General features: G+C 45.9%; 1 protein-coding gene across 3 annotated transcripts in view; it reads right to left on the bottom strand.

Moving 5' to 3' along the window:
* Nucleotides 1-65: 65 nt before the first annotated feature.
* Nucleotides 66-12,271, bottom strand: part of ECPAS (Ecm29 proteasome adaptor and scaffold) — a 72,314-nt gene continuing 60,108 nt past the window's right edge. For all 3 annotated transcript variants that reach the window (XM_082074459.1, XM_082074458.1, XM_082074460.1), the window contains 11 exons: nucleotides 11,525-11,616; nucleotides 11,333-11,399; nucleotides 10,927-11,118; nucleotides 9,776-9,984; nucleotides 9,265-9,308; nucleotides 8,553-8,745; nucleotides 7,769-7,913; nucleotides 5,042-5,147; nucleotides 4,783-4,871; nucleotides 3,687-3,758; nucleotides 66-2,891 (listed from right to left, as the gene is read on the bottom strand). In XM_082074459.1, the coding sequence (XP_081930585.1) occupies nucleotides 2,752-2,891; nucleotides 3,687-3,758; nucleotides 4,783-4,871; nucleotides 5,042-5,147; nucleotides 7,769-7,913; nucleotides 8,553-8,745; nucleotides 9,265-9,308; nucleotides 9,776-9,984; nucleotides 10,927-11,118; nucleotides 11,333-11,399; nucleotides 11,525-11,616 (1,349 nt within the window). In that variant the 3' untranslated portion in view covers nucleotides 66-2,751. The remainder of the gene's footprint in view (nucleotides 2,892-3,686; nucleotides 3,759-4,782; nucleotides 4,872-5,041; nucleotides 5,148-7,768; nucleotides 7,914-8,552; nucleotides 8,746-9,264; nucleotides 9,309-9,775; nucleotides 9,985-10,926; nucleotides 11,119-11,332; nucleotides 11,400-11,524; nucleotides 11,617-12,271) is intronic.

Genomic DNA, 12,271 nt, shown 5'->3' with positions numbered 1-12,271 from the left:
ACCAGAGCTAAGAGAAAATACTGTAAAATACAGTGGGAGAAAAAAACACTACCAGTCACTTCAAAGAACAGGTCATGCAGCTTTTATTTTTACCTTTTTGGTAAGCAGGAGGGTTTTCTTTCAGTCAGACCATTCACATACTTTGACAGTACAGATTGCAGTGAATTTGATGGAGATCTTGCAACATTAGAAAACTTTTCTCAATGTACATCCATTTAAGCAACAGCTTATAGGTCAATGCGAGTGCTAGAGTCAAGTCTGCCCACTGCACTCAGGTATACAAAGCATTGCAGCAGCACAAGAGATGCCCGTGCTGGGCAAAGTACAGTGTGTTTTATGTAGTGCAATCACTTTTAGAGGAAAAACTCTAGGAAGGCCACATCTATTTATTAATTTTATGTTTACAAATGCGAGGGGGGTAGAAATTAAACCTCTGACTGAATTAGCTTTTGTACAGGTAGGTTTTGTGTATAGGCACGTGCTTTAGAGAGGAGCTCTGAATCGGTTCTGTAATCAACAGAAAGACATATTGCTTTGTGATTCAGAAAGTGTTATACCATCCCTAACATTCTTGGCCAGAGTTGATGATCCAGCTGTTTGTAGAGTTCCTAGAACATGCTCTTCCCTCTAGTGTAAATCCCCAATAGAGAAATTCAGGTTGCTATTCACAATTATTACAGTTATTCTACTTACGGTCATTTGACCATATTATGCATTGCCTCTGAATCCTCCAGTCCACAGTGAAAACTTGAACTACCAGAGATGTGGAGGCTCTTGCTTTTCTGTTACTGTCACTCACCAGTATGAAAAAAACCCCAAGTCAGACAATGAACTGCTACAGCAAAGCATGACTGGTAATATTCATCTAATACGAAAAGAAAAAAAAAGCACTCATGACACTACATGTCACGGTAAGCAAGGTTTCAAGGATACCGCAAAGTGATTTGCTCAGGAAAATTTTAAAATGTACACTGTGCTCGATAGTTCAAACTACACGTAAACAAAGAGCAGCTCCCTGCAACAGGTGTAAATCAAAACATTATAGCACCAGCTCCCAGCACCAAGGAGTTGCCCACTGACCAGTCAGAGTGTACAATGCAATAGTGCTCGCTGAGGTTTCTGCTACACGAGAGCCACAGTGGGCAGCTCTGCCCATTTCTTGCTGAATATTTTCTGTGCAGGTCTGCACAAATTACATTCCTCTCTTCCTGTGGAGAGCAAGTCAGACAATGAGATGGTTACAGTACCAGAAAACACTGAATTGGAAATGGCACCTGAGGGAAAAGTAGGTACTGCATACCTGATTCTGAAGAAAAGGGCATGGAGGAAACGTGGCGTTATCTGAGCAATCCTCTCCCTAACAGATCAACTCTGAAAGGAGCTGCAGACTGTAAGAAAAGAAATGAGCCTTCCAATGCTGAAAGCCATGGACATTATATTGCCCACACTAGTGATTTTATTTCACCATCAGCAAAGCGTTTATCCCCAAAAAGCTGTACACGTACTGGTCAGATTATGGTGCAGTGCTAAATTTAAATGATTAAAAGTCTGTTGCTATAGTGGTCTGGTTTGTCTTTTATCTCAGGAGGGCAAAAAAAAGGAGACAGGCAGCATGGCCACATCACCATATAGCGATTTTACTCCACATTAATGCAGTTATAATCTTTCTTTGTAAGTGCAAATTAAAAAGTAGTTGCTAGAAACCAGCATGAGTTGGGCTGCTGAGAAATGACACAATTCAGTTTCTTACAAATAGTGACAAGTCTAATTCATTACAGGTTTCCAAAGCAAGAACAGGGTTACGAACAGGAAGGGAATAAAACATTACCACTATTAAAAAAAAAAAAAAAAGTGTCATTGCAAACTTCAAACACTCTTCAAAAACATATCTAGAAAAGATTGTTTTCGTATATTTTTTCCTGCAGCTGAGGAGTGTCCATGCAAAACAATTTTGAGAAGAGCAGTGTTCCATCTGGGCACCAACTTTGGGCGCAATTTTGTCCCACACAGCCCAGTAAAGTGCTCTCTTGTGCATCCTTCGAAGAAAAAAGTTCTCATTTAAAGTTTGGGAGGCCGAGGTTGCTAGAAGGCAGAGTCTCGGTCAATCCGTGTTGAGGTCAGAGAAGAAGGAAGGAGTGAAGCTAACAGTACTCTGCCTTTCGCAGCCCACAGACAACAGCCTGCAAGGGAGGAGCAAGCAAGAGAAGCAGAGGTGGGTGGCAGATGAAACCCTGCCCTGGGAAGCCATCAGTGTTTAACATGGGCTTCATCAGGGGAAGCATTTAATTCTTTATAGATAAACACTAGCTCTACTGCAGAGTCCCAAAGATTTACTGTTTACACACCAGGTAACAGATCTCCACACACAAGGTAAGTGAAAATCAAATATGCTTCTCACTTCCTGTACTGGTGGTTTTTCAACAATTCCTTTGATGGACGAAGGGGATCTGACTAACCTTTTGCCAATTTAAATTAAAAAAAATAAAAGCATCGTGCCCTCAACATCTTTCATGTTGCACACTTACAAACATTCTAGGGCAGACTGCTAGAGGTATTTACTGATAAAGCAACTAACCCTCAGCTTAAAAAAGTAAAAATAACATTAATGGGGAAAAGAATTTAAGGCATTTTTTATTTTGGCCAGGAATGATGCATGCTACACAGTAATCTTCATTTTCTCACTTGGTTTTCAGACCACTGCACTCTTTCGTTTTTGTTTTACATGGCACTTTGTAGTTTGTGTTTTACAGCTTAGTCAAGATTTTCAAGTGTTTTCTTCAGTATAAATGCTTTCTCCTGTAGCTCAGGTCTGCTATCTGACACCATCGTAGACAACGAACGAATGAGGTGCTCTCTGCATTCTGGTGTCAGGCTTTCCCACTGTTGGGCTTCTGTGTAGATAAAAGACAGACAGACACTGGTCACAAATACCAGAATGCAAAAAAAAACCCCAAACCCCACCTCCATCCCCAGGCAGGCTGAGCGACTGCTTCAGCATTTCACTTGCAGGCCGTACTGCGCTTCCAGGAGGAGGCACATTCAACTGGCACTGCTGCATGTGCTGCCTCCTGCACAGGGAGTCGTGCCTGGTTAGGCTTGACAGTCTAAGCCTCCAAGATGTGAAAACAAGGGCCTGAAGAACCAAATCTTTCCCACTTCACAATTGCTTCATGTAATGTAATAAGAATTTTGCTAGAATAAAGGAAACATGAACTGAATAGCAGAAATCCAAAGGAAACATTGCTGCAGAATGACTGCAGACATGTATGACCTTGAGACCTAAGCAGACGCATTCTCTGAAGTTAATTCTGTAAGGCTTAAATGCTAAATTAACCATGAGGAATTAAACTTTGCACTGAAAGGGTAAAAAATAACTCTTCTACAGAAACAGGAGTTCCTCCTGCTATGGAGCTTGCACATAATACGGAACCAGACTACATACTCAGACGTGTTCCCCATCCAAGGAATATCCAACAGTACTTTAGACCTTGACTTTATCCGCAGCTACGTCAAGCCCCTCTCCATGTCTCCTGAGTGATCAAGCACAGAACTCAAGTCCCAGCTGCCCCAAAACCACCCAGTGCTGCAGGCAGAGGTAATGCCATCTCTCCAGGGTTCCTGGCCACACAGCCAGGTGCCTTCTTCACCCATCAGTGGCTCTCCCAGGTGGCAAGCAGAAGTCTCACCTTGCAGTTTGGTGAGCAGCAGTTGTATCACAGACAAAGCTTCTGTTCTTATGGACGTGTAGCTTTTGTTTTCTAAGGGATTTAAAAAAAAAAAAACAAAGAAAAAATCCCACAACCACATTGAGAATGGCAGGCACACAAACTGCACAAAGAGCAGCCACCACATGTTAGCACAGCTCACTGTCCTCATTTGTGCTGGCAGTTACACCCATCTGAATGGCAGAAAGGGACCAACCAGCGGCTGACAAGTCGATTAAACCTTGTATGTCGCCTGTGCTATTTACCACAGTGCTACTGCTCCTTACACATGTTGAAAGGGAACAAGGCTGGCATAGGTACAGTGTCATCGCAGACAACCTCTGTGCATAAGAGACAACTCCTTTGGTGAGCTGTATGGCTATAAATCATCCAGGTTTTAACAAGCAGCATTAAGTGAGGGTACATAAACTTCATGACATCAAGCACAAGATGGTCACAAAAAGTTATTTGGTCTCCTGAGCTAAAATCTTGTTAAGAACTCGGTCCAGGAGCATTGATAGTTAAACTTTCCCCAAAGGGGTCTCTGGATTGGTAGCCAGCTATGAAGTAGGTGCTGCCTTTAGGCATACCAGAAACAAGAGCCACATGCAGGTGCGAGGAGTTCGTGACACTGTTAGGGCCACAGGACAAGTGAGAACACTCGCTACCACAGTCACAAACAGTCCCCTGCTTGGCAACATTACACACATAGCACTTATATCCCCAAGGGTGCACTGTTCAGGGAGAGCACAAACTGCCTCAAAGCCTGGAGAAAACTGCTAAGTTTCCAATTTGCACTCGTAAGAGATTGCACAGGAATCTGCTGCCTGCCTCCCTCCCCTTTCAAAGCTCTCTTGCATCAGAGGAATTTACTTCTCTGTACACAGCACCCTGCACAGAACTGTCTTCAGCAGCTACTGCAAGATCAGAATTACTGTAGCACAGTGCAAGGAAGGACAAAATGTTATCTCTGACGGTTTATGTTTATTCTGCACTTCCTCTACCAGCCAACCCCCACAGAAGGAATGTATTAACAAGAAATTAATCATCGACCACAAACCAGGAAAAGTCCATTTACCTAAAGAATGTGTGATAGATGAACAGGTTTCCAACAGTATTTCTGTCAAAGCCACAGGATCTGAGTGCTCCTGGTCAAACAGCATTAGCCTGTCAAATGCAAAAACACTGTCAAGACACAGGGAAAAACACTGCACCACTGGGAGAGAAGTCTGCTCGACTTCTTCCGAGAATCCAGTGTCATCCTTAATTTCACTAAACAGTTTGAAGCAACAAAGAAAAGAAGCATCACCTAAGTGGATTGCAGAAAGGAGAATTACCCTTGAAAGTAAGCGCTCATGGCTTGTAGCACTCCGAGCTGCACTTTCCATGTGCTGAGTTTCAGACGGTCACACATTAACTTGCAAAACTCTTGGCGATAGCAACCTACAGAAAAACAAGGATGTTGTGTTACCGGGGAAGCGGCAGCAGGAAACACTTCGTGCTCTGTCTCCCAGGTGTTCCTTGTGCTTTTCCCCAAGTGACAAGGGGCTAGTCACTGTCTATGACCAAATCAACATCCTGTAGCAAGTGACTCTGGAAATCTTCTCCACATCAACACTTTCATTAATGAACACTGGAGGTTAAACAGCTGCATTACACATTCTGGCATGCCAATAAAAGCAACTTGTTTGTTTGTTTCAGATATAACTAGTTCCTCCACCTTGTACCAGAGTTGATGCAAACGTACATGTGAGCAGCAAAACTAGGCTGCTTTTGATTAGGCAAGTCACCTCAGGCATTGTGTGCCTCCACAGAAACAACCGTTTGTTGAATTTAAGACAACAGTAAAATAATTTCTCCAAGGATGGACTACTTCGTGAAAAAGCTGTTGGGGCGGCTTTCTCTCTGAAGATCTTACAAGTTGCAGGCAGGAAGATCCTGCATCTCCTCACAAGCCTCCCTGATCTCCACGTCCCTCCCTCCCTCCTCCCCCTTTTTGTTTTAAGAGGAAAGGAAGTCAAGGAAGGGAGCCAGGAGACCTGCGTGGCTAAACAGGGAGCTGCTGGGTATGCTCAAGTGGAAGAGGAGAGTTCATAGGTCATGGAAGGAGGGCTGGCCACTTGGGAAGAATATGAGGCTGTTGTCAGAGGGTGTAGGGAGGCAACTAGAAAAGCTAAGGCCTCCTTAGAATTAAACCTTGCGAGAGGGGTCAAGGCCAACAGAAAGAGCTTCTTCAAATACATGGCAGATAAAACTAACACCAGAGGCAATGTAGGCCCAATGATGAACGAGGTGGGTGCCCTGGTGACAGAATATACAGAGAGAGCGGAGTTACTGAATGCCTTCTTTGTCTCTGTCTACTCTGCCGGAGGCTGTCCTGAGGAGCCCCGTACTGCTGAGGCCCCAGAGGAAGGCAGGACAATGGAGGAATTGCCTCGGTTGATGAGGACTGGGTTAGGGAGCAGTTAGGCAATCTGGACATCCACAAATCCATGGGTCCAAATGGGATGCACCCATGGGTGCTGAGGGAGCTGGCTGAGGTCATTGCTGGGTCACTCTCCACCACCTTTGCCAAGTCTTGGGAAACGGGAGAGGTGCCTGAGGACTGGAGGAGAGCAAATGTCACTCCAGTCTTCAAAAAGGGCAAGGAGGACCCGGATAACTATAGACTGGTCAGCCACACCTCCATCCCTGGGAAACTGATGGAACGACTTACCCTTGATGCCACCTCAAGGCGTATCAGGGATAAGAGGATCATTAGGGGCAGTCAACACGGCTTCACCAAAGGGAAGTCGTGCTTGACCAACCTCATTGACTTTTATGAGGACATAACAAGGTGGATAGATGATGGCAGAGCAGTGGATGTGGTCTACCTTGACTCGAGTAAGGTATTTGACACAGTCTCCCACAGCATCCTCACAGCTAAACTGAGGGAGTGTGATCTGGATGATTGGGTAGGGAGGTGGACTGTGAACTGGGTGAAGGGAAGAAGCCAGAGAGTCGTCAGTGAAGCAGAGTCCAGTTGGAGGCCTGTATCTAGTGCAGTGCCTCAGGGGTCAGTACTGGGGCCTATATTATTCAATATATTCATCAATGATTTGGACAAGGGAATAGAGTGCACTGTCAGCAAGTTTGCTGATGACACCAAGCTGGGAGGAGTGGCTGACACACCAGAAGGCTGTGCTGCCATCCAGAGACCTGGACAGGATGGAGAGTTGGGCGGGGAAAAATTTAATGAAATATAACAAGGGAAAGTGTAGAGTCTTGCATCTGGGCAGGAACAACCCCAGGTTCCAGTATAGGTTAGGGAACAACCTGTTAGAGAGCAGTTTAGGGGAAAGGGACCTGGGGGTCCCAAGGGACAGCAGGATGACCATGAGCCAGCACTGTGCCCTTGTGGCCAAGAAGGCCAGTGGCATCCTGGGGTGTATTAGAAGGGGGGTGGTTAGTAGGTCCAGAGAGGTTCTCCTTCCCCTCTACTCTGCCCTGGGGAGACCACATCTGGAATATTGTGTCCAGTTCTGGGCCCCTCAGTTCCAGAAGGACAGGGAACTGCTGGAGAGAGTCCAGCGCAGGGCAACAAAGATGATGAAGGGAGTGGAACATCTTCCCTTATGAGGAAAGGCTGAGCGAGCTGGGGCTCTTTAGCTTGGAGAAGAGGAGACTGACGGGTAACCTTATTAATGTTTACAGATATATAAAGGGTGAGTGTCAGGAGGATGGAGCCAGGCTCTTCTCGGTGACAACCAATGACAGGACAAGGGTTAATGGGTACAAAATGGAACACAATAGGTTCCACTTACATTTGAGAAGAAATGTCTTCTCAGTGAGGGTAACAGAACACTGGAACAGGCTGCCCAGGGAGGTTGTGGAGTCTCCTACTCTGGAGACATTCAGGACCTGCCTGGACGCCTTCCTGTGTAACCTCATCTGGGTGTTCCTGCTCCAGCAGGGGGACTGGACTGAATGATCTTTCGAGGTTCCTTCCAATCCCTAGCATTCTGTGATTCTGTGAAATAGTTTGAGCAGAGAAAATTCACTCTGCACACCATTAGCTGACTTACGCTGTGTCTCTGGGCTCCTTGGCCAGGCTTTGCCCAGGGTCTCGAAGGCACAGATCAGGGACTCCATCTGCACCTCTTTCTCCCTCATGTCCTCGTCCTCTTCATCATGCTTTGGTAAACCCGTGCTTGTGCTCTCAAGAGAGTTCTGTGAAGGTCAGGGAGGAAGGTATGACGGACACAGGGATGAGGACAGGACAGATACACACTTCAGTGCAATTGCCTTCCCTTGCAGTTTGTGCCCAGTCAGTGCCCCACACAGAGGGAGCACAGGTCCCCCCGGCCACCGGTAGCCCTGGTGCTACTGGCAGCCTGCAGAAGTGCCCAGCAGGCTCTGTGTCCTTTCACCCAAACATCCCCCCCGTGCTACAGCAGTCCCACTTGCACCCAAACATCCCCCCAGTGTAACAGCAGTCCCACTTGCACCCAAACATCCTCCCTGTGCTACAGCAGTCCCACTTGCAGAGCTGCGAAACACTGCAGATACTAAGCAGAAGCACTCTGCACAGCTTCCCAGGAGTCCCCTGCTGCCTGTAGAGCAGCCAGGAATTAACTTTTAATTCTGTATTGCGGCAATGCTGGACACCACAGGAAGCACTCTGCACAGCTGGGCGAGTTCTGAATTTGGGCAGCAGAGATACAACCACCCCAGGGCTCACCAGTGGTCTGGTATTCAGCCCCAAGGATCTGGTTGAGTATGGGGTTTGTACATAACAGCATCAGCCCAACTGCCACCACTTGAGTGTTTAGTTTTGAAAGAGGAAAACTCAAGAAGCTGGACTGTCACCTTCTTTATAATGGGAAAGACGATATCTGCCAGCTCCTGGAACCGGTCTTCCTGTGTTGCCTGCAGCAGCCCAGCCGCACAGCGCAGAGCCACCATCTTATACTTCAGGTTCTCTTTCCGACATTCTTTCAGGACAGCCTGGACAATATCATCGACAGTGGGCTGGCCAGGCACTGACTTCTGCAGCTCTGCACTGAAACACAAGGCACACAGAAACTATCAGACCCACATTAATCCCTCTCCAAACACCTCCCTTCCCACAGAAAGGAAGCAATTCCAGGCACAGGGCTCCCTACCAACAGTTATAACTGAAGTTTCACTCCAGCACTCTTCTTCTATTGTCTGTTCTGTTTTTCTTTCCTGTCTTTCCTCATATGCTTCCAATGTACTTTCCTTCTCTCACTTCTACGTCTTCTTCTCTTTCCCCTCAGTCTTTTCTTTCTTCTTAGCAATTCCATCCCCTCAACATCCTCTTACTTGCCCATTTACCATTTACCTCTGCAGATCCCTTTGAAGCATCACTTGTCCCTCCCAGCTCTCATCAGTGACCCACATATTGACAAGTGAGTGGAGACCACATGCTGATGGTTGATCAGAAGGGTGTTCACAATTTTCTAGAGTCTCCTTAGCACCTAACAGCAACAACACTGTGCAACAACCTCCTTTTTGAGATTCCAGATCCTGAGGGTACCACCTCTTTCAAGACACTTACCCGCATGCAGAGACGACACTGTCAATGGCCTTTAACAGCTCCTCCTGCAATGAGTAAAAGAGTAACCACTGAGAAATGCTGCACAGCCAAACGGCACCATCCTGCTGCACAGAAGAACCCTTTGTGGGGAAATACACCGATGCCACCAGTCTAAACAAGCAACGTCTGTCTCTGGCCGCTCCCACTGTAGAGGCTGCAGAGGACTTGGCTTTCCACCTGCACCAATCCGTCAGTGGAAGGGGCCTTGCAGTGCCACTGAGCACAAGACAGTGCTCCTCAAGGTCAGAACATGGTGCAGCAGAAGTAGTCTAAGTGGGACCCCAACTCCTAAAGCAATCTGAATGCCACCTACTTACCTTCCCTGTCATTTTTGTATCGGCTACATGCAGGCCAAAAGTCATATTCACTAAGCCAGAGTTCCTACAGATGCTGCTCTGCAGCACAGAACATTGCATGTCCTGGCTCGAGGGCTGCATGCTGGAGCTCACAGTGATCCATGTTCCTTTCTCACCTTGCCAGCCCAGGTTCTCCCTGGCAGGCCTTGCAGCAGCGCGGAGAGCACTATTCCCAGGTGTGGCGGCACCAGGGAGCCTGTCTGTTTGGCAACTGATGCCATGGCAGCTGCTCCCTGGGATTTCATCTTCCAGGACTGGGACTGGAGAGCCTTCTGCATAATGGTTATCAACTCCTGCATATACAGTCTGATGCCACCCTGAGTACCTGCATGTCAAACAGAGGAAAACTGTAATTTTGCCACAAAAGTAACAAAAATCTCATCTTATTAAAAAAGGTCATTACAGATTTATCTTTTTTTTTTTTTTTTTTTTTGTGATGAAATGTATCAGCAAGGCCTACTTCAGGCAAAAGGGTGAAGAATTCCTCCCAAACAGACTGAAGACGGGTTCTGTTTTCAAGGTGCTTCCACAGAAAATCTTTAGCAAACATCCAGACAAAAAGCTCATCTCAGTCTTTCCATATGGCAGACACTAGACAATGTGTTAGATTGTTTCTAAGGAATATAACTTTATTTTGGCAAGAACAGGTCACTGGGAAACATTTCTGCAGCTACTTTCTGCAACTCCAGAGAAGTAATCTGGTGACTAAGGGACCAGCTCTGAAATCAGGTCAGAGAAGCAGCCTGCAAAAGCATTTCACCACACATCCAGATCTTCCTCTACAGACAGAAAGCATGGCAAAATAGCCCTTCTACAGTGTAGATTAATTCACTGAGGTTAAAACCACATGCATGACCAGAGAGATCTCCAACCTGAGGCACAGGTCAAAGTCCCCTGTAACTTCAGAGGGTACAGCAGTCCCCAAAGTCTGGCATCAAGATTTCCAAAGACATCCAGTTATCTGCACCACAGTCACGGCAATATTACAGTGGCATTCAGTGCCTCACAATCTTAAAATACTTCTCCTAACTGTATCTGTGTATCCCCAGCAATCAACATCTCTCTAATTATTTTAAATAGCCACAGAGAAGCTAACCTACTAACCCGAAACTCATACAGGACATCTTTAGCAAGGAAGAAAATGGACAAACGCTTCATAAATCTCTTACCATGAGAACTCTGTATTTCCAAAATGGAATTCTAGAAAGCATGATATGGCTTGCCCCACGCTTACCAGAAAACTTTTACCAGTCTTAGCGTGACTTACCAGGCACATTTTCCTGCCAAATTTCAGTCCACAGTGCAGAATTCTCTTTCTCTCCTTTTTCTTCATCGGTAACCTCGTGCATGCCAAGAAAAGCCAATGGCAGCACATGTTTGCCATGGTTCTTCACTACATCTGGACTGTAGCGTCCCATAGCATGCACAGTTAAAGCACAGCCTGTTCTGTAAATTGGCTCTGAAGGAGAAAAACAGTCAATCACATGTTAGGTCTGGGAAGGAGAATTTTATCGGCTTGGTCTGCTTCTCGGGAAGCAGAGGAATGCACAGTACTGTATAATGATGCATGGGAATTATTCAGCCAAGCATCACAGTACAGAAATCTTTCTTCCTATCGCTAGGAACTTTTTCTGCCCTGTATTCTGTAACTGAACACCACGAAAGCAACATACCTTCCTTTTCCAAGTACCAGCTGCTGAGTTTGTGCAGCAGCTTCTCAACGCTACTGTCCCGGGCAGTCTGTAACATGGGAGAGACTCAAATCACTCAAACGCTTCGAGAAAAAACAACAGCAACAAAGCAAAAAACCAAAACCAAACAAAACAACAACAAAAAACCTAAAGCCATCTCAAACTCCAACTCACCCGAACTAGATGCCCCATAGCAAAGGCAAAAGACTTCTGCACCACGCTGTTGCGATCAGTCAGGCCACTAAGTAAAGCACTCATAAGTTTGCCTGTTGGAAGAGACTTTGCTTTATCACAAGTATCGTGTTTTTATTGCTGCGGCAAGAACTACAATAGCCTGCATTTGATTAGATTGTTTGAATTTACTCATTTTTCCTCTTCACATGTTTGCAGGGTTATGTCTCTCTGTTCCTGATGTTAAAACGAGTGCACAGCATAACACAGCAAGGCTAAGCAGAAACTTGTGTTTTGCCAGCCTCAGCCTGCACACCTTGACTGGTAACGTTCCTGGGACATGTGCACCCCAGCTGATCATGCTTTCAGCTTTATTTCTGTTTTACACCAGAAACATGACCTTTCTAGTATCAAATCACAATAAACTGTAAAGGGACGATTAGGGCCAAAGGAAGCAAAGGCCCTGTTTATGGTTCTCACATAGGCCAAGCTGAAGGAACAAGTGCTTATTGACAGTGATGCACTAACACCCTCATTGTTAGTCTGCTCCAACACAGTCTAGAAATATTTCCATCTGTTCCTGCTGGGTGCTAGCGAGTTCCCTCAACTCCTTCCTCTGCCTCTTCCAATTTGATGAGGTATTTAACATCACTGGGACCCACCCCCAGCACGCCAGTCTCACACACACAAGGCAACTTCAAACAGCTCTCTGAGGAAAACAAACACATAAAGATCATTCTTGTAATAAAA

The sequence above is a fragment of the Streptopelia decaocto genome (assembly GCF_964273445.1).
Source record: "Streptopelia decaocto genome assembly, chromosome: Z".
NCBI classification, from domain to species: domain Eukaryota; kingdom Metazoa; phylum Chordata; class Aves; order Columbiformes; family Columbidae; genus Streptopelia; species Streptopelia decaocto.
Note: the sequence above shows the minus strand (reverse complement) of the source record. Positions and strands in the feature narration are given on the sequence as shown.